Source organism: Mauremys reevesii, linkage group 25 (assembly GCF_016161935.1).
Source record: "Mauremys reevesii isolate NIE-2019 linkage group 25, ASM1616193v1, whole genome shotgun sequence".
Classification (NCBI taxonomy): Eukaryota; Metazoa; Chordata; order Testudines; family Geoemydidae; genus Mauremys; species Mauremys reevesii.
Window position 1 is genome coordinate 18394713 of NC_052647.1, and position 25981 is coordinate 18420693.

General features: G+C 50.2%; 1 protein-coding gene across 1 annotated transcript; it reads left to right on the top strand.

Annotated features, from left to right (window-relative positions):
* The first annotated feature begins 8140 nt into the window (after nt 1-8140).
* Nucleotides 8141-25490, top strand: LOC120390902 (keratin, type II cytoskeletal cochleal-like). Its single transcript, XM_039513898.1, has 9 exons — nt 8141-8663; nt 9461-9669; nt 13765-13825; nt 14034-14129; nt 17929-18093; nt 18227-18352; nt 20889-21109; nt 22492-22526; nt 25115-25490. The coding sequence occupies exons 1-9, from the start codon at nt 8250-8252 to the stop codon at nt 25300-25302; spliced, it is 1515 nt and encodes a 504-aa protein (XP_039369832.1). The 5' UTR covers nt 8141-8249; the 3' UTR covers nt 25303-25490.
* The last annotated feature ends 491 nt before the right edge of the window (nt 25491-25981 follow it).

A 25981-nucleotide genomic window follows, 5' to 3' on the forward strand; every position in this document is an offset into this window, starting at 1 on the left:
AGGGGAATACTGAGGCACGGAGGTGTTTGCCTGAGGTCACACAGTATCAAGATCTGCTGGCTAGTCGTGTGCCCTAATTAGATGACTCTCCTGCCTCACCCGTGCGCCACTATATACATGCAATCATACTACACTCTTTATATAAACATTTTATGCTCTACGCACCCTGGCATCCACCCATCTGTGCAGGTGTATTCTACAGGACATATCTGGACTTGCACAGTTGCACATTACTTCAGATCCAGGCTGGAGGCCTTTCTGGAAGAGATGCTTTAGCCAAACACAAGTTACTGGGCTTAACCCAGGGGTGAAATTTAGTGACCTGTGATTCGCAAGAGGTTGGCCTAAATCAGTGATCACCAATTGGTCGATCACGATTGACTGTTCGATCATAGGGGCTCTCCCAGTTGATCGCAATCTCCAGTGGTGCAGTGGGGCTGCCGCTAAGGCAGGTTGCCTGCCTGCCCCAGCCCCAAGCCGCTCCCGGAAGTGGCCCTGGGGGCGGGGGTCAGTGGTCTTCCTCCATGCACTGCTCCTGCCTGCAAGCACCGCCCCCACAGCTCCCATTGGCCGGGAATGGGGCGCTGTGGCCAATGGGAGTTGCGGAGGCGGTGCTTGCAGAGAGGAGCAGTGCGGCAGAGCCACATGCCCCCTGCTTCCCCCAGAGGCTGCAGGGGCACGTTGGCCCCTTCCGGGAGTGGCATGGGACCAGGGTAGGCAGGGAGCCTGCCTTAGTGGCAGCCACGCTGCACCACTGACTGGGAGCTGCCAGAGGTAAATGCTGCCTGGTGGGAGGCCGCATCCCAACCCCCAGCCCTGAACCCCCGCCTGGAGCCAGCACCCCATCCCCCCACCTGCACCCCAAACCTCCCCCCCTGCACTCCAAGCCCCAGACCTGAGCCCCCTCCCAGACCAGCACCCTGTATCCCCTCCTGTACCACAACAATCTGCCCCAGCCCAGAGCTCCCTCCTGCACCCAAACACCCTTCCAAAGCTTGCACCCCTCACCCCCTGCTGCACCCCACTCTCCTGCCCCAGGCTCAGCCCAGAGCTCCCTCCCACACCGTGAACTCCTCGGCCCCAGCCCAGAGCCTGCACCCCCTCCTAACCCCCAATGCCCTACCCCAGCCCGGTGAAAGTGAGTGAGGGTTGGGGAGAGCAAGCGATGGAGAAGGGGAGGGGATGGAGTGAGTGGGGCAGGACTTTGGGGAAGTGGGGGGCTCGGGGAAGGGGCAGGGTAGATCCTGGGTTGCCCTTAAATTCAAAAGGTGAACTTGGGCATAAAAAGGTTGGATACCACTGGACTACATGATCCAGTGGTCACTTCTGGCTTTCAAATCTATGTCCAGATGCTGTGGGCATACACCTTGCAGAGAGTCTGTGCCCACTTGGTTGGATCCGTCCCCATCACTGCATGCGCCTGTTCAAACTGTAGTGCAACCAGTTGCAGATGAGGAACATCCTCGACTGTTCCCCAGAACCTCTAGCATCCTCCTAGGGCGAGAAGGCCATCGGCCCCTGAAGGTATGTCTACACTTCGGTGCAAGCCCTGGGTTAGTAGAACTCAGGTTAGCAGGCCCTGGATTTGTTATCCTAGTGCTTGAGCGTCTACATTCATGTGTAAACCCTAGGTTAGGAATTCATAGAATCATAGAATATCAGGGTTAGAAGGGACCTCAGGAGGTCATCTAGTCCAACCACCTACTCAAAGCAGGACCAACCCCAACTAAATCATCCCAGCCAGGGCTTTGTCAAGCTGGGCCTAAAAACCTCTAAGGAATTGTTGCACTCTGAATCCCAATCTAGGGCTGCAGCATCTACACTGCATTACGTGGGCCTAAATCCAACCACCCCAATCCCAGACTTCCTATCACACTCCCAAAACGTGGCCACTTTAGCCTTTTGTTCGTGGCGCAGTGTGGGAAAACTCAACCATCCAGAGGACAAAGGAAGTCGGCTCGCAGGATATTCACGGTGGACTCCCAAAGCATGAGGCCAGCGGGGCTGTGTCTACACCGCAAAGCAATAGGACTTGAAGACTGTGTCCCGGCTTGACTCAGGCTCAGACTCTGCACCCCAGATCCGAGCCCTGGGTTAGCATGATTTGTGTGTAGATGGTAGGGGGGATTAGGCCTGAGTTCAAATCCTGGGTTTGCACTGCAGTGTAGACATACCCTGAGTCATTTGCTGTTGGGTTGTTTATTGTACACAGGGGTTGTGGGTACCGCCGGGAGGGGCGTTGCTTGTGTTAGCCATGTCATTATTAGCACCTAGTCTCAGACGCCTTTGGGAAGGGTGTGATTAATTATGTGTTTTGTCTTTCGTTAAGGAACCCAGAAGCCTTTAGGGCTTGGGTGTTGGTATATTAAAACTCCTTATGTATTATCACTGCCCCCCTTCTCATCTCACTCACACCGCCAGAATTTCCATTGTAAGGTGGTGTCGTTGGCACCTGCAATCGGGTGGCACATCACCCCTCCCTTTACACAGCTGTAAATAGCATCACCAAGTGCAGAGCCAGAGTGGATAATCAGACCCATGCGGCCAAATCCTTGCTTAAGAAATGAATTCAGCTAACCTGAATTAAAGCCATTTTAATTCGGAGTAAGACTGTCCACAAAGGAGTTTAATGTGCTCTACATATTCCACTTTAAATTCACTCCTTTAGTTAATTTGGATTAACTTTCCTGAGCGTCCTCATGTAGACAAGCCCTAAGAGTCTGCTGGAGACAGGTTCCATTTTGTGCACAGCTTCGCTGCAGCCTGTTGCAGAAGCAAACACACTGTGCTCTCTCCCACAGACTTTACTCTCTCCTTTATTGTTTTTCTTACTCTAGAATAGAAGCCATCTGTATTGAAAGTGTAAGGTTTGCTCAAAACATAAGAATCCTGGCCATAGTGGATGGGATCTAAAAGATGCCAAATGAGACAGAGCAAACAAAGTTTCCAGGAGAGAGCATGGTGTGTGTGTCTCTCGTGTACCAGTCTGCATCAGAACTGAATGCAGCTGCAAACCCAGAGGCAATCTAGCAACCAAACACAAGAGAAGAAAGCTGCCTTTGAAGTGTTCTTTGAACGACTGGAGCCAGAAGAACCCAATGGTGTGCTCTCTTGGTGTTTGGAGTAGCTGAAGTCACGGTGCAATGAGGTTGTTACATATGCCCACGCTGCAGAGTCTGGATTTGCTCAAACTGTAGCAAGCCATTTTTTTTTCAGATCTCTGGTGGTCCCTGGTTCAACCCCCTGTGTGTTCTGATCTGATCCAACTCCCACTGAATTCAGAGGGACTCAGTCCTTTGCCTGGGCCGTAAATGGCAAGGTGGTTATGCAATGCTGTTCTCTCCTTTAAATTATGCTGTCTCGATGTATACAACTGCGAAGCTGTTAGATGCAAAAGGCAGAGGAGGGAGAGGTGCCTATTTAAAGGTTAATGAAGAGAAGATAGAACTGACCCAAACAAGTTTCTCAGTTATTGACAATCGGGGAGAATTTGTGGATCAAAACAGCCTCCAGCCTCCACCCCGGGCAGGCTTAACCTGCACAACCAGCGCTTCCGCAGGAGATTCTCAGTCATGCGAATGTTGGCAGGGGTCGAGTTACTGCAGAACTTGCTGCTTTACAATCAGATCTGCAGTGCAGATCTTCTCTTTGCTCCTGGCTCCCTCATCAGACACACTTACGACTGCTCCTCCTCAGCTCCGTATTCACCAACACAGCCTATTAACGGGGGCACTGGGGAACCTCCATAGGCGGGCAAACCCTGCCCCACACCTGTGTTTAATCACTTGCTGGATGCAGATCAGATGCACCATGTGGGGAAGGGATCATCATCCTACCTGGGCCATTCTGGGTATGTCTACACTGCAAGGGGCTGCAGGTAAATGTTGATTTCACCGCAACACACCGAAACCGATCCAAAGACATTTCCACTGGTAATCATCAAAACTCACAGACAGGCAAAATAAGAGAAATGCTGCTTGAGAACGTATTAAAGTGTGATTGAAGGCTATTTACTTTGTATATTTTGACACGTGACCTCAGCACTCGGCGTTTCAACAGCGATAAAGCTTTCGCTTTTCGAAGCTCAGTGTCGATGGTCATGAAATAATGGTCGACTGACCCCTCCTACTGTCCGAGCAGCCCATCATTTCCCCAAATGGTGAAAATTTAAATCCATTAAAAAATGCTTAAACCCCAAAATTCTGTGCAACCGTGAAAAATGCTTAAAAATAAGAATCGATATTATCCACTGAAATGATGAAACAATAGAAATTTATTTCTGCCAAGCCTGAACGTAAATTACTGGGCTCGATGGAGGGGTAGCTGGCTAAACTTCTATGGCCTATGCTATACAAGAGGCCAGTCTAGATGACCTAATGGTCCCGTCTGGCTGTCAAATGGGCTTACATTGCAGCAAGGGCGGTTTAGGTTGGACATTAGGAAAAACTTCCTAACTGTCAGAGTGGCTAAGCACTGGAATAAATTGCCTAGGGAGGTGGTGGAACCTCCATCATTGTGGATTTTTAAGAGCAGGTTGTACAAACACCTGTCAGGGATGGGCTAGATAGGGACCGAGTGGCTAGGCAGCAGTTCTGCAGAAAAGGACCTAGGGGTTACAGTGGGTGAGAAGCTGGATATGAGTCAACAGTGTGCCCTTGTTGCCAAGAAGACTAACGGCATTTTGGGCTGTATAAGTAGGGGCATTGCCAGCAGATCGAAGGACATGATCATTCCCCTCTATTTGACATTGGTGAGGACGCATCTGGAGTACTGTGTTCAGTTTTGGGCCCCACACTACAAGAAGGATGTGGAAAAATTGGAAAGAGTCCAGTGGAGGGCAACAAAAATGATTAGGGGGCTGGAGCACATGACTTATGAGGAGAGGCTGAGGGAATGGGGATTGTTTAATCTGCAGAAGAGAAGAATGAGGGGGGATTTGATAGCTGCTTTCAACTACCTGAAAGGGGGTTTCAAAGAGGATGGATCTAGACTGTTCTCCGTGGTGGCAGATGACAGAACAAGGAGTAATGGTCTCAAGTTGCAGTGGGGGAGGTTTAGGTTTAGGTTTGATATTAGGAAACACTATTTCACTAGGAGGGTGGTGAAGCACTGGAATGGGTTCCCTGTGTAGGTGGTGGAATCTCCTTCCTTAGAGGTTTTTAAGGTCAGGCTCGACAAAGCCTGGCTGGGATGATTTAGTTGGGGATTGGTCCTGCTTTGAGCAGGGGGTTGGACTAGATGACCTCCTGAGGTCCCTTCCAACCCTGGTATTCTATGATTCTATGAATACTTAGTCCTGCCATGAGTGCAGGGGACAGGACTAGATGACTTCTTGAGGTCCCTTCCAGTTCTATGATTCCATGAAAATCTATGAATCTGTGGTACATACGCATCTTGTTTTCATTATGAGACTCATCCTTAGCTCCATGTCCGTTTCCTGCCAACACGGCCTCTCTTTCCTACCCACCACTCTTGACATTAACCGCTCAGATTCACACAGGGCTAGATGCACTGTTGCTTAATGCAGAGGGCTGTATTTAGACACCAGAGCGCAACAACTAGCTCTTGCTTGGCAAGGACCTGCAGAAATGAGGCCTTGTGCATGCCCAGGTGTTTATATAAAGACTTTGTATTGACTTTGTATTTTCTCTGTTATGACTCATTCCATTTTCTTCCTCTGTGTGCACACAGAAAAGGGACTGTTCCCAGGTGTGCATCGGATGGGGGTGTGTGACTCCATGAAGAGAAAAATTACACTTGGAAGCAAGCAACCTGAACCGGGGCTGTTCAAATAACTGATTTTTTGATTCAATGGCTGAACCATAAAATCAGGAAAAATAGTTTTGGGTCGACCCAAAACAAACATTTTAAGAAGCTTTCAGCAAACTGAAAAAGTTGTTCTTTGTTTCGGGTCAAATGAAACATTGTTGCTTTTGCTTCCCGAAGGGAAGGTGTTTAACAGGTTCATACCGTGACTTGTTGCAATCACTGAGGGTCATTCACATGGATTTGTAAGCATTCATCAGTCCAGCCAGGTGCAAAACTATGCAGAGTTACCATGGCGTCCACAACAACAAAAAGAAACTTTGCTTCTAATCGGCCCGGACTGCCAGAGAACTGTGCGGAGCCAAACCCTGCTCTCACTTTCCCTGGTGTAAATCCGGAGTTAACTCAGTTGACATCAGTGAAGTTACTTGGGTGTAAATGAGAGTAGAAACTGGTTTTTAATGGACCTGATTCTTCTCTCTTGCTGATGTAAATCAGGACTAAGTCCAGTGCGATAAATAGAGTTACCCTGGGTTAAAACTGGTATAAGTGACATCTGAATCAGGGCAGGCCATTGGCTTCTTTAAATAAGTCTGGATTTATACCAATTTAACTGAGATCAAGGTTACCTTTCAATGGATCTGATTCCCTCCTGCCTTGCACCTTACGTTGTCCTTTTCTCTCTGTGTAAACTGAACGTGAAACACACCCAGATATGCTTGGCTGCATTTTGTCCTCATTTTGCACTGGTGTAAATGACAATACAACGGAGCCAACGCTCAAGCTCAATCAGCTAAAAACCAAGGGCCAGGTGTTAATTCGGTTCTACGCTAGGCAAAAAGGTTATGCTGGGGCTGGGCTTTGCTAGCGCGCGTTAACTGAATCCAACCTAAGCACTGGTGCAAGGAAAGGAAGCAGCACGTCTGTCAGTCAGTCAGTAAAGCTCATGGCTAATTCTCCTACATGGTTAACAAAGAGGATCCTGCTTGGAACGGCTGCGATCCACTCCAGCTGCCTCCCACTTTGCCCACGTAGGGGTGGGCAAATCTTTTGAAAGTGATTTAGCCAGAACATTGTACCATCATTCTCTGCCCCCTGCAGAAGAGCACACGGGGTTAAATATCCACGCATGATTTTCAAATATCAGGGTAGGGCTTAAAGAGTCTAGCAGGGACATACCCCTTCTCGTTGCAGACATTCAGAAGTGGGAGAGGCTTTCAAAAATATTTGTCCTTTGTGCCTCCTTCTGTGTGGGAGTCAGATGGATTACCCCAGGAGCTGACCCCGCTCATTTTGACCGCGGAGCGATACAGCGGCACATTTCCTTGCCCAGAGTGCAAAACATGCACCTTTAGTCTCAACTGGCTCTTATTTTAGATCAAGAAGGGAAACAAGGCAGAAGAAACGGAAAGATGCCAGGCCACAACGCTGCGTGTCTCCTCTGTAACATAGGCTGCAGCTGCTCTCACAGGAGCTCTGTCTGAGTGCCTTTCCTTATTCCTCTTGCGCTGTGAAGCTGAATTGGGATCCGCCATATACAGCAGAACCCCAGAGTTATGAACGGACCAGTCAACCGCACACCTCATTGGGACCCAGACGTACGCAATCAAGCAGCAGCAGAGAAAAACAAACAAAAACTAGCGCAAATACAGGGCAGTGCCGTGTTCAATGTATGCTAGTAAAAATCAAGGGAACGCGGCGTTTTTCTCCTGCAGAGTAAAGGCTCAACGCTGCATTCAGCCAATGTTCAGTTGTAAACTTTTGAAAGAACAACCCAAAAGTTTTACTCAGAGTTCTGAACATTTCAGAGTTCTGAACAACCTCCATTATCAAGGTGTTCATGACTCTGAGGTTTTGTTTGGGGGGCGGGTGGGTAAGGCAGTTGCTGTAGATTTCTTGATTTATGTCAGTTTGTCTGGGCCTGATTCGCCAAAGGCCCCCTTTTCCCCCCAGTCTGGCTGTGTAACGGGGAGCTGCCCTGGCAACGTCACATGCCTTTGTTCCTTTTTAAGGCTCCTGTGCAGAGCCAGAGCAGTGAAAAGGGGCTTAGTGTAAACGAAAATCAGGCCCCCCCTGTGTTTGAAATTACTGCTAAGGGATGGCTGCCTTTTATTTCTGCTTGTGTGAACCTAGAGGAAATATAGAAATGAATCCCAATGTCTTGAGGCTATAAAAGTTCTCTCTGGGCGGCAAGGAAACAAAGGAAGGTTCAGGAGTAAAAGAACTCTCTGCTAACATCTGTGAGAGGTGGGAGCATTCCCCCAACGCTCCGCCTTCAGCAGGTTGAATGAGCCCGGCCAGCTGCCAGACACACCCAGCCCGTCGTAAAATGATCCTTTCTCTGCCCTCTAACCAAGCCCTGCTCTCCTAACGGATAAAAAGGAGAGGAAGGCTCAGAGGGACGCATTTGCTCTCTCCTGATCTCCACTGTAGCCTGCCTGAGCTTTCTTGGGAGGGGAAGGACAGAACCCAGCCCAGTAACCATGTCGAGATCTGTACGTTTCAGCTCTGGCTCTGCTGTCTCCCCAGGGAGCCTTAGACAGGTTCGAGTCAGCACTGTCTCCTCGAGCCGTGGCTTGGGCGGGGGTGCCGGCTTGGGAAGGGCAGGTGGCTTTGGCAGCTCCAGTCTCTATAACCTAGGCTCTGCCAACAAGAGGATTTCGCTGGGTGGTGGCGGCAGCTCCTACAGCGTCCACTCTGGATATGGGCTCGGCTCTGGGTACGGCGCAGGAGCCGGTGGTGGGTTCGCACCTGCCGGCATCCAAGAGGTGACCATCAACCCGAGCCTCCTGGTGCCCCTCAACGTGCAGATCGACCCCACCCTCCAGACGGTCCGTAAAGAGGAGAAGGAGCAGATCAAGACCCTCAACAACAAGTTTGCCTCCTTCATCGACAAGGTGAGATACAGGAACAGGTGAGGTGGCAACTTGTGAGATGATCCAAACCCCAGTGAAACCAGCAGGGGACATTCCCTGGACTTCAGTGGGATTTGGATAAGGCCCCATAGTTCTAAATATGGACAGTAAAATTATCCCATAGCCCTTATTGAATTCTTACTCATGTTGACTTCCACAACAATTTTTGCTTCAGTTAAGGCCTCGGTGCTTGCTCCTTGTTTATTAAGCTGGTGCCATTCAGGGAACCTAGGTCTATGCTGCAAAAATCCCAGGGATTTCAGAAGCCCCAGAAGGTCAGATCTGGGTGCTAATCCAACACCACCAAACTCAAGGCGGTGCTTGGATCGGGGGCTTGGAGCTGACCTGTTCTCAAGGCTTGCGGTAAATCGCTGTGGCTCTGCTGAAGTTAATTGACACCCATTTAGCTCTGCTGTTTGGGCAACTGACCCCTTTGCAAAATTTGGATCGGAATCCGTGTTTTAAATCCCCTCGAAGGGTGACGGGCGTTAAGCTCTACGATCCAGTTGCCCTCGAAGTCATTAGACAGATTTCCAGGGGAAGCAAAATCTGACCCTCTCTAACAATAAAAAGCTGCCTTTGCATAGTGAACCAGTCGTAGGAAAACTGGGGAGTTATCTCGTTTCAGAATCTCAAAACCTCTCCCTGCATAGTTCCAATCCCTTTCCCCCTCCCGCACACCCTGTAAGTCCTTGAAGCCATAGGCTGTTGTCCCAGCTTTGTGCCGTTACAGCTGGCTCGCTAACGAGGTCTGGTTCCCCCCCCCCCCCGGCTTGCAGGTCCGCTTCCTGGAGCAGCAAAACAAAGTGCTGGAGACCAAATGGAGCCTCCTGCAGGACCAGAAGACCACCCGCAGCAACATCGCTCCCATGTTCGAGGCCTACATCAACAACCTGCGGAAGCAGCTAGACGGGTGGCTGAATGACAGAGGCCGCCTGGAGGGCGAGCTGAAGAACATGCAGGATCTTGTGGAGGATTTCAGGAACAAGTAATGTATCAGCTAGTTGGCTAACGGTATGCGGAGCCCGGGAGAGCTGTCTGGCATCCTTGCAAAGGTGGCTCAGGATCTTCAATGGGGGGATCCTTTCTGAGGGAGGGGACTATGACCCATTGCAGAAAATAGCTTACATGCCGGCACAGTAATTGCTTTCTGTTGCTTGTGTATTCCCATGTAGTGGCAGAGAGCATGTGTGTACACACACATGCTACAGCCTTAGCTAAGGACCACATGGCTTTTGGCTCATGCACTGAGGTCCCAGGTTCGATCCCACCCACCAACGACCAGGGTCTGTCGGTGTCACATTTGTACACACGTGCTTCCAACCACAGAGTTTTGTGGAATCTATCTAATCTTCTAAGGGACATGATTTGCATGTGCCAAGGCAATTTTGATGGCTCATTCAGAAGAGATTTCCAGCCCTGTAGCCAGTGGCTGACCTTTGGCCGAGTTACAGTTGCAGTATTGGAAGAGGGACTGGAAACTCTCTCCAGAAGGAAAGACAGATTGATTGTAGCCAGGGAGAAAGCTTTGTTTGCACACAGAGACTTTGTACTAAAGCCGGTCAGGAAACAGAATTGCCACTCCCGGGGGGAAATGCCGACATTTCAGAATGTGTTTTTGTTCCGAATTGTAACAAACAAGTGGAATTTTTAAACTTTTGTGTGTGGAGTGGCACTAGTTCTTCCTGGAAACATCACAATGTTCTGTTTTGGTAATGTCAAAACATCATCCTATAAAAGGCTAAATTACATATATCACAGCCATTAGAGATAATAATACCTAGCTCTTATAAAGCACTTTTCATCAGTAGATCTGAATATACTTTACAAAGGAGGTCAGTATCATTACTCCCCTTTTACAGATGGGGAAACTGAGGCACGGGGTAGTGAAATGACTTGCTTAAGGTCACCCAGCAGGCCAGTGGCGGAGACAGGTCTCCCAAAGCTGTGTCTACACTGCCACTTTCAGCGCTAAAACTTGTGTTGTTCAGGGGTGTGAAACCCCCACCCCCGAGCAACAAAAGTTTTAGTGCTGAAAAGTGCCAGTATAAACAGTATAGATAAAGCTACTACCACTCGTTCTGGGTGGTTTTTTTTTAAAAATCGCTGGGAGAGCTCTCCCCCGGCGATAAAACGTGACTACACTGCTCACATCACAGCGCTGCTGCGGCCGCGCTGTAATGTGGGTAGCGTAGACATACCCCAAATCCCAGTTCAGGGCACTATCCAGGACGCAACACGACCTCTAGTGTAGGTCCCTCTGATTCATAACGTTACATACCTGTCGTTGACATAGTCCCAGGGAAACAATAGGGAGAAAATGACTTGCGATCTAACAAGGGGATTCTCGATCTTAACCAAATCCCTTGGGAAAGTCCAACTCAAACCGCTCCTCGCTCCTTTCACCACAGGCCGCGCCCATCTGAGGAGGGGATGTTAAAAAAAAAAAAGAAAAGAAAAGTTGGCAAACTGAAGCCAACAGGAACTGTAAATAGTGCAGCTAAACCCCAGGGAGTGTCAGGAGAAAAGTCAATAACTGGTAATCCCTGCACAGGTGCAGCTGAGAAGCCTGTAGATGAAACAAAACAAAGACTGTAGGGGGATGCATTATCTCCTGGCTATGGGATGTCCCCCATGGCTGGATTTATTAATGTCTCACCTATGGAGCGACAAAGACCCCTGTGGCACCTTATAGACTAACAGACGTATTGGAGCATGAGCTTTTGTGGGTGAATATCCACTTCGTCAGACGCATGCTCATGCTCCAATACGTCTGTTAGTCTATAAGGTGCCACGGGACTCTGTCGCTTTTTACAGATCCAGACGAACGCGGCTACCCCGCTGATACTTGTCACCTGTGGAGCAGAGCTTTCCACCTGTGCAAAGAGGGTTTAAAGAGCTTCCCTTTCCTCAGCCCAGATCCTCAGCTGGCATAAATGTAGCTTCAAATCCCTGCCCACAGGGCCGGCGCAGCCCATTAGGCGACGTACACGGTCGCCTAGGGTGCTGACATTTGGGGGGCGGCGACCGCGGCGGCTGGATGCTCGGCCGCTGCAGTCGTCGGTGGTATTTGGGGGGCGGGACCTTCCACCGCCTCTGTCGGGGGAGCCATTTTGGGGGCGGGACCTTCCGCTGCCTAGGGCGCCAAAAAGGCTGCCGGCGCTCCTGCCTGCCCAGGTGCAGAGGCAGTGGAGAATCAAGCACAGGGCTTTCAGTTCTCTGGCAGCACGAAGGAGCCTTAAACTGAGTGTGTCTGTAATTAACAAAGTATAAATAAGAATCAGGCCCTAAGAATTTTGAAGCATGACACTAATCAAGGTGGTTGTGATTCTTCTCTCACTCACACCAGGTTTACACCAGTAACATCAGTGGAGTTGCTCTGGAATTACACCACTATACGTCCAATCAGGCTCCAGTCGTACTGGATTCGGTACCTGGATTGATACCGATAATGAGCATGCCTACACTGCATTGTAAACCCAGGTCATAGAATCAATCATCGAATATCAGGGTTGGAAAGGACCTCAGGAGGTATCTAGTCCAACCCCCTGCTCAAAGCAGGACCAATTCCCAACTAAATCATCTCAGCCAGGGCTTTGTCAAGCCGGGCCTTAAAAACCTCTAAGGATGGAGATTCCACCACCTCCCTAGGGAACCCATTCCAGCGCTTTACCACCCTCCTAGTGAAAAACTTTTTCCTAATATCCAGCCTAGACCTCCCCCACTGCAACTGGAGACCATTGCTCCTTGTTCTGTCATCTGGTACCACTGAGAACAGTGGGACCCGGGCTTGTGGACGTGGTGTTTCCATGCCTGCGCTTGACCAGCCACACTGCATTGTAAACCTGGGCTTACAATTGCTGGACCCGGGTCTCCCAGCTATGCTAAGGCATTCATAGCGTCCGACGCAGTCCTTCTGACTCGGGTCTGTGGCTTGAGCTGCGTCCACACTGCAAAATGACAGGGCTTGGACCCATCCGCTGAGGCTCTGACCCACTGGCCAAGCAGGGTTCTGGGACTGAGATGCTTGCTGACCCAAGCCAGAATGATTTGTATGTGGACGGAAGGGGCTTGGGCTCAAACCTATGTGACCCGAAGACATACCCTTATTTGGGGTGAGGCAGGTAACTCCTTTGACATCTGTTCACTTATTTCATCCCCCTTCTCGCCATACTACAGGTTCCATGTGCACAGCATGCCAGTATAAATGTCAAGTTATGCAATACACTCAAGAATGCCGGATTCACGGCTCATATCAATTGGTGCAGCTCCAGTGATTTCAATGGAGTCACATTGAGTTTTACGAGCTGTAGTTGCAATGCAGCATTCTGCTGCAGGCAACAGAAACCAGAACTGCAGCTTCCAGGGTGCCTGTTAAACTCAAGGTTCCTCAAAGCACTTTGGACAGCAACAGGTTACGTAGCAGCAGTGTCAGCAAACAGAGCTGCTATTATGATCCCAACAATAGTATCTCACAGACCACTCCTTGGCTCAGCTCAGCTAGAATAAAAGCCACGGAGTTGCTCTGCTGGGGATTTCAGGGGCTGTTGTGCTGGGTTTCAGGTATCCCAGATTGCATTTTCCACTCTGCTGTGGATTCACTTGTGCAGGTGACTCACATGCAGACCTGCATTTCAGGCAAATTGTTTTCCCTTTCCATGAGAGTTTGAGATTTGACTTTTTCCCCCATCCCACACCAGAACAAAAAGTCAGAATCCCCGACACGTGTGTAAAATGATCATCTGGAAAAAAAATCAGATTGGGCCCAACTGAAATGTTGTGCTTCAATTTCAATGTTTTACATTTTTAAAGCTATTTTTAAGGTACATAAAATGAAGCAAAATTTCAAAACAAAAACGTCATTTGGAACCGAACACTGAGGCTTTGTTTCTAAAACGTTAAACGGGCCTGTTTCTACAATTTCAAAATTAAAAAAGAAAAACCAGTTCTCAAGTTGGGAGATTTATCCAAACCAACACTTTCAGTTTCCGCAAATGGGCGTTTTACGACGAGAAGACGTTTTGTCTAAAAATTCCTGACCAGCTTTAGCTGTAACCAACGTCACTTCCTTTCCTCCCAACAGGTACGAAGATGAAATCAACAAGCGCACGGCAGCAGAGAATGAGTTTGTCATTCTGAAAAAGGTGAGTGGCACGATCCTTGAATGAAATTGCAGAAGGTGATTTTCACCGGGGCTAAGCAGTTTCTAGTGTAGACTAGCCCTGGATGTAGGCAACACCCGAATTCTTATCTGGGAACCTGAATAAACATCCTGATTTTCAGAGACAATGAGCACCCCTGACTCCCACTGACGCCAAACTTGGTCTCACTGTATCTCTGATTATTCTTCAGGATGTCGATGCTTCCTACATGAACAAGGTGGAACTGGAGGCCAAGGTAGATGCCTTGACTGATGAGATCAACTTCCTGAGGGCTCTCCACGAAGCAGTAAGTGACTTTTCCCTCTATCATAAATTAGGATGACCAGACAGCAAGTATGAACAATCGGGACAGGGAGTGTGGGGGGGTAAATAGGAGCCTATATAGGAAAAAGACCCCAAAACTGTGACTGTCCCTATAAAATTGGGACATCTGGTCACCCTAATCATAAATAGACAGACTGATGCTGTGTAATTCCATCAGTGACTGCTCTTTCCAAGAAGATGCTTGGTGATTAGTGCTATGGTATATAAATATTATGGATGGATAGATCCTGATTTTTCTCTCACTTAAACAAGTACATAAAAGGTTGTTACAAGGAGGAGTGAGAAAAATTGTTCTTCTTAACCTCTGAGGATAGGACAAAAAGCAATGGGCTTAAACTGTAGCAAGGGCGATTTAGGTTGGACATTAGGAAAAATTTCCTATCAAGGTGGTTAAACACTGGAGTAAATTGCCTAGGGAGGTTGTGGGATCTCCATCATTGGGGATTTTTAAGGGCAGGTTGGACAGACACCTGTCAGGGATGGTCTAGATCAGGGGTAGGCAACCTATGGCACGGGTGCCGAAGGCGGCATGCGAGCTGATTTTCAGTGGCACTCACACTGCCCAGTCCCGGCCACCAGTCCAGGGGGCTCTGCATTTTAATTTAATTTTAAAATGAAGCTTCTTAAACATTTTATGAACCTTATTTACTTTACATTCAACAATAGTTTAATTATATATTATAGACTTGTAGAAAGAGACCTGAAAAGGTTAAAATGCACACGAAACCTTAAATCGGAGTGAATAAATGAAGACTCGGCACCCCACTTCTGAAAGGTTGCCAACCCCTGGTCTAGATAATACTTAGTCCTGCCTTGAGTGCAGGGGAATGGACTAGATGAGCTCTCGAGGTCCCTTCCAGTTCTATGATTCTAAGTGAGAATCAGGAATAGCTTCCTGGAAGATAATAGAGTTACACTGTTGTAAGGAGGAGAATTAGGTCCTATGCATATGGGCAGTTTAGTGCAGAAGATGCAAGTGGTGCAAGCTAAAAAAAATTAATATTGATTTTCTTGTGGCAAAAGAGTTAACTGAGTACTGGTCATGATGCCCAAAGACTCCACCTTGGCCTTCCCTCCAGTTCCCCTTGGAAAGCCTCCAATACCCTTTCCGTCAGGGTCTGAGGCCCCACCGTAGTCTGCTGCCCTTCTGTGGTTGCTCCTGTGTTCACCTGGCCCCTCTCTGTCCCACTTGTTCTATCTTGTAACCCCTTTTTCCCTGCCTCGCTGGGACCCGTACCTTCCCCTTTGCTACCACGCCCTCTCTTAAGTGGGCAATGCCTTTTTACATGGCCAGCCTCGGGGCACCCGAAGCAAACCCTTTTCTTTGCCTTGTCAGCGAGGCTTCCTTTTGGCCTTCTATCACCCAGCCCCTTCCCCTGAGCTAGCCTTCACCTCACAGCTCATAGATGGGCATCTCCGCCAGAGGTGCCCCCGCTGACCACAGGCAAAACATGCCCCTCCTTTTCCTGTTCTCCCCACAGGACACATTCTTTGGTGCTCTCTTCTCTCCCCCACCCTACTAGGGGCACTCCCTTTTCTGGCGTCCTCCTCGCTCACAGGCGTAACACTCCCATGCCCAGGCCTCTGGCCTCCTGGCCCGATACCTTCCTTCCTCTCTCGCTCCCTGCGGCCTCTACTAATTTCTTCCTGCAGGAGCTTATAACTGCGCCAAATAATTCTGCACATACCAACGTGTCTCCCACTGTCTCTGCTGCTTCTCCAGCACCTGCTGCGGCAGGGCCTGGATCCATCCCTGCTGTTTGTCATATACTCCCATACCCACCACTTTTGCAGGGGCGGGGATTCTGGGGGATTCTGGAGTCCAGCCTGGGAGGATCTAAATGCCCTCCGCAAACAAAGCTTCTGTGCACTGCAGCTCCATTGCCTCAGGTGTCTCTACAATAGTCTGTCCTGCTCACCTTGTATCAGGGTAACTGCCTTGTACAGTCTTTCACCGTCCACCACAGTCTCTCAACCTCCCCTTGTATCAGGAGCAACCGTGTGCCTCCGTTCTCCACCAAATTGTCACAGTCTGCACCACCCCCCCGCACAGCTGAACCTGCTTCCATTTAGTCACCTGCTCCTGGCTCTTCCTCCAGATGCAGCCTCTGGAGTTAATTGGCCTGCCTGGCCACCTTAACCCCTTTCAATCCTGTGTGAGGTGATCACCCCATTGCAGGAGCTGTGCCTGCCTTTGCTAGGGAGTGTATGGGGAGCCCTCTTTAATGTATCCCTCCCTGCCCTCTTACTTTAAACTTGGCTCGCTCAGATGGCAGCCAGTAGAGATAGTCACTTTACAGGGGGGGCTAATTTGGGAGGAGGGATAGCTCAGTGGTTTGAGCATTGGCCTGCTAAACCCAGGGTTGTGAGCTCAATCCTTGAGGGGGCCATTTAGGAATCTGGGGGGGATCTGTGCAGCAACTGGCCCTCCTTTGAACAGGGGCTTGGACTAGATGATCTCCAGAAGTCCCTTCCAACCCTGATATTCTATGGTAGACTCTAGCCCTAACTTTGTGGTAAAGTTGGGCCTGATCCAAACTTTGAAAACATTGGGATCTGGCCCTTCACATCACAGCTGGGATCCTTTCTCTACAGAGACCCCCTTAAACTTTGGGAGAGTTTGGATACAGGTGTCAGCTCCATCTCTGCTTTTTTTTTTTTCCCCCCACTTTGCAGCATCTGTTTTGGCAGCTACTGTGTTGTGACACTTAGTTGGATTTCTTCCTGGTTAATGATTTATTTGACAAGTTTCCTCTTATCTCCCTTCCTTTCATCTCTTTTCTGATCTTAATTGGTTTCTAAAAGTAATACCTTAGAACAGGAGGGAGCGATCAGGCAGCTCAGCTAGGGTTGTCAGGTGTCTGGTTTTGGAACCCAGGGACCCTGGTGGCTCCGGTCAGCACTGCTGACCATGCCATTAAAAGTCCGGTCAGTGCCACAGGCAGGCTCCGGTATCTCCCTCTGGCTCCTAGGCAGAGGGATGGCCATGGATGCTCTGTGCGCTGCCCCTGCCCCCAGCACGAGCTCCGCTGCTTCCATTGGACAGGAATCATGGACAATGAGAGCTGAGGGGGGCGGTGCCTGCAGGTGCAGGCAGTGCGGAGAGCCATATGGGTGTGCCTCCGCTTAGGAGCCGGAGGGAGATGCCGGCAGCTTCCCAGGAGCCGCCTGAGGTAAGCTCCACTCAGAGCCCGCACCACCTCCTGCACCCCAGCCCCCTACCCCAGCCCAGAGCCCCCTCTTGCACCTCAAACCCCACCCCACCCCCGAGCCTGCACCCACAGCTGGATCCCTCACCCCTGAACACACACCCCAACCCCCTGTCCCAGCCCAGATCTCTCTCCTGCACCCTGAACCCCTCATCTATGGCCCCACCCCAGAGCCTGGACCCCCAGCCTAGATCCCATATCCCATCCCATACCCCAACCCCCTGCCTCATCTCAGAGCCCTCTCCTGCACCCCAAACCCCTCATCTCCCGCCCCACCCCAGAGCCTATACCCGTAGCCCTCACCACCACTCCTTCATGCACCCTAACCCCCTACCCTAGCCTGATGAAAATGAATGAGTGTAGGGGGAGAAGAGCGCGCAATGGAGGGAGGGAGATGGCATGAGCAGGGGGTGTGGCCTGAGGAAAGGGGCAGGGTAGGGGGCGGGGCAAGGGTGTTCGGTTTTCTGCAAATATAAAGTTGGCAACCCCTAAGCTCAGCTGAGCTAGAAAATTAGCCAATTGAGATGATAATTTTTTTAATGTAATTTGCAGGAACTTCGTGAGCTGCAGGCACAGGTCTCTGACACCTCTGTGGTCCTCACCATGGACAACAACCGAAACCTGGACATGGACAGCATCATCGCTGAGGTCAAAGCGCAGTACGAGGAAATGGCCAAGAAGAGCCGAATGGAAGCTGAGTCCTGGTACCAAACCAAGGTGAGCGATGATGGAAATAGGGGAACTAGGAGTTTCTGCTATTTAATATGTGTCTGGAGAGGCTAGTCTGTGAGGGGCCATTGAGAGCTATCGTGATGACTGAACTTGATGGAGCTATTGTTGTGTGTTGCAGTTCGAGACGCTGCAGGCCACCGCGGGGAAACACGGGGATGAACTGCGCAACACCAAGACCGAGATCACGGAGATTAACCGCATGATCCATAGACTGCAGGCTGAAATTGACAACGCGAAAAGCCAGGTGAGGAGTTGGGCCTGGTTTTCCTGCTGCTTCTTCCAGAGAGGGTTGAGTCATGAGTTTAATAGAAGTAAGATTCATAAATACGGTACGAGGCCTTAAAGTCAGTGCCTATTAAAAGCACTTGGGGATAGCTGCAGTTATAATGTCAGAAGATGAAGCTCTTGCTAGGGAAGGCAACAGCCATCTCCAGAAATTGGTGTCTCTCGTTATAGTGGTCCCAGTACTGCCACCAGGACTTCCACTGGCCAGTGCTTCACTCTGGGAGTCCTTCCATTGCAGTCATGGTCGAGTGCATAGAGCACCATTGTAGGAGTCCGGAGATGTGGTTTCTATTCCTGGCTCTGTGTCATGATGGCTCAGCCACAGCAAGGCACTGCAGTGCATCATGGAGGACGGAGTCTGACTGGAGAGCCGAGCCCATAAAAAAGAATGAGGCCACGAGGAATATGGGACTACAACTCCCATGAAGCACTGCAGCACCTGCGGTTGACACCCAGGTTAATAGACAGACCATGGGGGATGCTGGGAGACACTTAATAGAGAGACACTGGACCAACTTCTGTTAGTGAGAGAAACAACACGGAGCTCTTCTTCGGGTCTGGGAAAAGGACTTCAAGCGTCGCAGCTAAATTCAAGGTGGATCACGTTGTTTAGCATAGGTAGCTACTCTGAAACCTGTCATAGGTAGTTAGTACATGCTCTAAGGGACCATTCGAGGTGGATCCCGTGATGGGAGAGGATCCCAGAGCCCAGGCTCCAATCCAAATGGGACACCATGTGGGGCTAGCCTGAGACCTTTCCCCCTCTCCCAATGCATGGGGTTGGCCCAAGCTGCTGGCCCAAGCCACCCCTGCCCTTGCACAGGGCTGTCCTGAGCCTCTTGTCCGAGCCCCACCACGCAGGGCTGGCATTGCTGTTCTCCCGAGGTCTGGCTGCCCCCCACGCGAGGCTGGGGCTGGCACAGCTGTTTGCTTAAGCCCTGTCTGCCCCCGGCCTGAGCCCTGCCTTCCTCTCTGCACGGGGCTGGCATCCCTGCTCGCCCCCCACATGGTCTTCCACACCCCACTTTTTTGATAAATGCTCACCTTTGCCAGCCAAAACGGGACATATGGTCACTCTACCCCAAGGCCTACAATGCAGTATTACAGCCCCACAGCCTGAGACCCACGAGCCCAAGTGAGCTGTCACGGGCCAGCCAGGGTGTTTAATTTCAGTGCAATAGGGAGAAATCCTGCATGGGTTATGGAGAGGGACATGGCACTCCAATTCTTTGCTATCTCTGACTTCTATGATCCACCTAACTTCTCCACTCCCTTTCTGTATCAGGGAAGAGCCAGGTGTGCACAGGATCCGCTCATTCAGCCGGGCTGGGGTTTTTCTTCACTTCATCCTGCCGCTTTAATCAGTTCATCAAAGGGATGCTGAAAACGCCTGCAAAGCTGATTGTTCATTGCCTGCAAGGCGTGGATATTTGCAGCGAATAACCAGAGTGCACACAAAGCGGGGAGAGAAGCTATTGTGAATCACTCAGCGGGTGTTTATTTGGTTTCAGGGCAGGGTGGCTGGAACACGCATTCACAAGCAAATAGTGTGATCCAGTAAAGCTGCTTTTGAATAATGAATGGGAGTTTAAGAGCAAGTCTTTCCAACCTAACATTTGTATTATTCTACACATGTATGTAATGTTGATCTTATAATAAAGGGGGCACTAGAAATACAATCCATCCGTAGATAGGCAGGTTGCACTGGGAGTTTTTTGTTGTCCTCTGGAAGGTCAGGTATTGCTCATTGCCCAACTACCATAAATGGACCCAAGGTCCGATCTAGAATGGCAGGTCCAGCTGGAGTGACTTCCAAGAAGAAGTCAACTAACTCATGGTGCGTTTGGAATGCCTAGATTAGATACATAGATAAATAGATAGCTAGTCCATCTCTCTCTGCGTATATGTCTCTGATACAAAGATGTCATGGACAGATAGATAGATGGATAGGTCTATCTATTTGTGTGTCTGTCCATCCAGTACAAAGATGGATGGCTGAATACCATAGATGGCATAGATGGATGGATGGATACCATGTATGTCATGCAAGGGTGGATACCATAGATGGCATAGAGGGATGGATGGATACCATAGATGTCATGGATGGATGGATGGATGGATACCATGTATGTCATGCATGGATGAATACCGTAGATGGCATAGAGGGATGGATTGATACCATGGATGGATGGATACCATAGATGTCATGGATGGATGAATACCGTAGATGGCATAGAGGGATGGATGAATACCATAGATGTCATGGATGGATGGATACCATATATGTCATGCAAGGGTGGATACCATAGATGGCATAGAGGGATGGATGAATACTGTAGATGTCATGGATGGATGGATACCATATATGTCATGCAAGGACGGATACCATAGATGGCACAGAGGGATGGATGGATACCGTAGATGGCGTAGATAGATAGTAGAACAGAAATACCACACCAAGGGGCTGAAACACACACCGTGTTGTGCACTTGTAGCGCGCCAAGCTGGAGGCAGCCATTGCTGAGGCTGAGGAACGTGGCGAGAGGGCCATCAAAGACGCCATGGCAAAACAGGAGGAGCTGGAGGCTGCCTTGAATAAAGCCAAGCAGGACATGGCCCGCCAGCTGCGGGAGTACCAGGAGCTGATGAACGTCAAGCTGGCCCTGGATATCGAGATCGCCACCTACAGGAAGCTACTGGAGGGAGAAGAGAGCAGGTGGGTGCAATATGCAGGCCCAAAATCATTGGAATAGTTCACCAGAGGGTCTGACCCATGGTATGTACACCATGCAAAATTGTTTCTAGAAAGAAGGACCCATTTCTCCATTGTCCTCCACTTTGAACTCTTATTTACACCTGTGGAAAGAAGATGTGCGATGCTCCCACATCAGAATGGTGGCATTTCACACCTGCTTTGCACATGGGGGTGAATGGTGACAAGAGCCAGGCAGTGAGGAATCAGGTCCAATGTTGTTCAGTTTCCCATGAGACATTATTTGCTGTATCTAGGGCTCAATTTTAGTCAGCGAGAGTTTTACCCCTATCTTAAATGGAGCAGGATTCAGGCTTTAAAACTACTCCATAAAGGTAAAAGACTTACAGGCCTGATCCTGAGAGATGGGGGTTCAATGACCGTCATCATCAATGGGAGAGGCAAGTTCTCAGCTCCTCTCTGGACTGGGGCATTACTGCAAAGGTACATCTGACGAATAGGAATATTCATGGAGGTGGGAGAAAAGTTAACCCCAGAGGCAGGGAAAAGCGAATGCACCACATCAGTTCCCCGTGAGCCCAGAACAGATTTCAGTGCCCTGCTGCGTTTCCATTGATGTCCATAGCAAAAATCCCATTTAGAGCTGATTTTTTTTCCCTGTGAAAAAATTCAATGAAAATGATTTTTTGTTTTTAGTTTTCATAGAATCATAGAATCTCAGGGTTGGAAGGGACCTCAAACCCCCTGCTCAAAGCAGGACCAAATCCAACTAAATCATCCCAGCCAGCATTTTGACAGCATTTTTCTTCAAAACATTTCATTTTTTAAAATGAAATATAGAATCATAGAATATCAGGGTTGGAAGGGACCTCAGGAGGTATCTTGTCCAACCCCCTGCTCAAAGAATGTTCTGTTTTCTCTTGCTGGCAAAAAAAAAAAATTCATTGTAAACAGATTATTGGTCATGGGGAAATTTTTCATTTTTTTAACCAAAATTGAAAAATTGTTTTGACCAAAGTGACATTTTCCAAGGAAACATCCATTTTGTCAAAAAATAAAACCCCAAGAAAACGGTTTTCTATTAAAAATAACACACATTGATGGAAAATTTGCAACCAGCTCTACTCCCATCAGCTCCGGTCGGAGTAGAATGTGCCACTCATGTGCCATTAACAACACATGTCCCGAAGGGCTGGAGCATGTTTGTTGTGAGCAATGGACAAAGTACCTGATGATACAGCTGTCTCGTATTCATTATTTATAATAGCAATCATGATACATTCCCATTGTGCTGGTCTTCAAAGCTAAAAGCCTCTGGGTACCATCTCTGATGAGAAGTCTAACCAATATTCTTCTTTCTTGCCTTTGTTTTCCTCCATCTACAGGTTGTCTGGGGACCATGCTGGGAACGTCAGCGTCTGTGAGTTGGCTTTACAATTAATTCCTTCCCTAGAGAGGTTTGAGAAAATGCGATTCAAAGTTCACAGGCCATTTATTTTATCGTATTGTGTCCGTAGAGAAAATGAATGAGGATGACCCCAATAGTATCCTATAGACCAGGGGTGGGGAACCTTTTTTCTGTCAGGGGCCACTGACACACAGAAAAAAATCAGTCGCAGGCCACGCACAGCCCTGCCTGGAGGTGGGGAGGCTTGGGGCTTCTCTTAGGTCCAGGCTGGGGCAGGGGGTTGGGGTGCGGGAGGTGGTGAGGGCTCCGGCTGGGGGTGCAGGCTCTGGTGTGGGACTGGGGATGAAGGGTTTGGGGTGCAGGAGGGGGCTCAGGCTGGGGGCAAGTGGTTTGCAGAGCGGGAGCGGGCTCAGGGCTGGGGCAGGGGGTTGGGGTGCAAGAGGAGGGTTGGGGTGTGGGCTCTGGGAGGGAGTTTGGGTGTGGGAGCTGGCTCAGGGCTGGGGCAAGGGGTTGGGGTGTGGGTGGGGTCTGGAAGGGAGTTCGGGTGTGGGAGGGGTTTCCGACCTGGGGCAGGGGTGCAGGTGGGGACGTGGGGTCTGGGAGGGAGTTTGGGTGCAGGGAGGGGTTTCCGACTTGGGGCAGGGGGTTTGGGGTGGGGGTTGGGCTGTGGGGTCTGGGCGGGCGGTAGGGTACGGGCGGGGGTTCCAACCTGGGGCAGGGGGTTGGGGTGCGGGTGGGGGTTGGGGTCTGGGGTCTGGGAGGGCGTTAAGGTACGGGCGGGGGTTCCAACCTGGGGCAGGGGGGTTGGGATGTGGGCTCTGGCCAGGGGGCGCTTACCTCAGGTGGCTCCCAGGCAGCAGCGCAGCGGGGCTAAGGCAGGCTCCCTGCCTGCCCTGGCTCTGCGCTGCTCCCAGAAGCAGCCGCCATGTCCGGCCCCTAGGCGGAGGGGCCCGGAGGCTCTGCGCTGTGCGTGCTGCCCATGTCCACAGGTGCTGCTCCTGCAGTTCCCATTGGCTGCGGTTCCCAGCCAGTGGGAGCTGCACAGCTGGCGCAGTGGGCGGGGTCAGCGCGCGGAGCTTCCCTGATCGCCCTGGCTCCTAGGGGCCGCAGGGATATGCTGGTCGCTGCGCGGAGCCGACCGGACTTCTGACGAGCCGGCACTCACAGCTCCAGCCCCGCGGGCTGGCCAGCGCTGAGGCTCGGGGCTTCCGGACCACAGTGCAGAGACTTGCCACGGGTGGTATGAAATGAAGCAACGGGCTGGATGCAGCCTGCGAGCCGTAGGATCCCCACCCCGCTACGGACCTTTCACACACCCTCCAAACGTACAGCGCCTGATTCTCACTGACACCGCTATGAGCTAGGAGGGTGATTCCCAGCTTCAGTAGCCATACTCAGGCCAGCTCTCATCCGAGTTAGTGCTCCAGAATTAGTAACGCAGCCATGGGCAGGGCCGCCCGGGGGGGGGGGGGAGTGGTGCAATTTGCCCCAGGCCCCAGGACCCCCAGGGGCCCCACAAGCCGTGGCCCGGTGGTGGTCTGGGTCTTTGGTGGTGGGGGGCCCTTCAGTGCTGCTGAAGACACGGAGCAACCGAAGGGCCCCCCGCCGCCGAAATGCCGCCGAAGACCTGGACCGCCGCCAGGTGAGTACAAGGGCCACAGCTCCCCCACTTTGCCCCAGGCCCCCTGAATCCTCTGGGTGGCCCTGGCCATGGGAGCACGGACAACAGCAGCACTGGCACAGGTGAGCTGCCCCACATAGAAACCTTCCTGACCCCACCACCTGAGCTGCCGCGGCTCCACTCCTGTGTGCAGCGTGCCAGCTCCGATGAGAGCTAGCAGGAGTCTGACTCCAGGAGCTGGGAATCACAGCCCCGTAGGCGCCGATTCCATGGGTGCTCCAGGCTTTTCGTCTAATTTCTTTTATTGGCTAATATGCAATTTTATTATTTTTTTCAAAAGCCAAAACAGAAAAGAAACGTTTCGCTCAATCCGAAACAGTTGTTTTGAAAAAATGATTTCAACTAAAATTTCAAATGTGTTTGTTTTCATTCTAGTCTGGAATGGAATTTTTTTTGGACGCGTGGAATTTCCTGTGAAAAGGAAAAATCCAGTTGCCACACAGCTCTAGTTAGCCCCCCAAATGCACCATTTGCCATGCGCTGGCCACCCTTGGGCCCTGATCCTGCGATGAGATACACTAGTGCAGACTCCTGCTTCCTTGTGGGGGTCCCATTGTGAATGGGAATCTGCATGAGTACAGGGATGGGCAGAAATGCCTCTTAATGCAGGACCGGGGCCTTGTGGCCAGGTCGTGCTCCTGTTCCTATGGCACTCTCTGGGCCTGATTCTCCATTGTTCTGCACCCTGTGTTGGGATTTACACCAGTGCAAAATGAGTGCAAAGCACACGCAAAAATGGCTCCTTTGTACACTTGGCAGTCGCTTTGAACGGGTGTGAATCACAACACAGGGTGCAGGGCGATGGAGAATCAGACCCTCTCTGCACCAGCTGGGCACAACTGCAATTGCATTGTGATTTCCTGACCGGAGTGGGTCTGCAAACCCAGGCATTTACGATGGTTTTGTTTTTGCTCCATAGCTGTGGTCAATTCTAGCGCTGGAGGCGGATACAGCAGCGCGGGTGGGTATGGCTTCGGAGGAGGAATCGGCCTGGGAAGCGGAATGGGCAGCGGGGGACTCTCCTTCTCCTCCGGCGGGAACCCTGGTGGTATGAAAGCCTACTCTCTGAGAACAACCTCTTCCAGCAGAAGAAGTGACAGGAACTAAGCTCCGAAAACCAAGCCCATCCTTGCCAGAATTTGAGCAAAAAATAAATAAATGGCATAGAAAGAAAAAGGTTTTATTGTCTCCTGACAGCCAAACTGGTTGCAAAATGCTGCCGTGATGAATGAAATGCCAGTAAGATACATCACGGTGCATGACCCCACCGCGGATAGCCCAGGGCTTGACCCTGCCCCATTGAACTTTGCCACCAAAAGCAGGATCTAGGGTGAAATTCACCCCTGTGCAGAGGACAGGATAATGCCTACACGTGACTTAAGTCCTGCTATAGCCCTTGGGCTGGTTCTCTGCATGAAGGTGAATTTCACCCACCCAAAGACAAAACCATTTGAACATGAAGTTTTTCTAAATTTCTGCTGGGATTTTTCAAACGAGCCCAAGCGAATAAGGTGCTAAACTCCCACTGAATAGGATTTGGGCACCTAAACCCCTTAGGCTGTTTTGAAAACCCCAGCTCTTAGTTAAGAATCCATAAATGGTCCAATTTTTGTTAAAAAAAAAAAGAAATTGGCTAAAATTCCAAGGATTTTCTTTCTTTCTTTCTTTCTACAGAAAAAAATGCAGACAGATTTAAATTTGGCTCTTTAGAATACAGAAATTCACGCACACACAGTGAAGTTTGAAGGGCATAAAATTGCCCAAAATTAAATGCCCCCAAAATTAC

Bases quoted from the DNA above. Each gene is read 5' to 3' on its own strand.
- LOC120390902 (XM_039513898.1), top strand. From the start codon at position 8,250: ATGTCGAGATCTGTACGTTTCAGCTCTGGCTCTGCTGTCTCCCCAGGG. The intron at 18,094-18,226 runs GTGAGCGATGAT...TGTGTGTTGCAG, and splicing joins AGTCCTGGTACCAAACCAAG to TTCGAGACGCTGCAGGCCAC. The intron at 18,353-20,888 runs GTGAGGAGTTGG...GTGCACTTGTAG, and splicing joins TTGACAACGCGAAAAGCCAG to CGCGCCAAGCTGGAGGCAGC.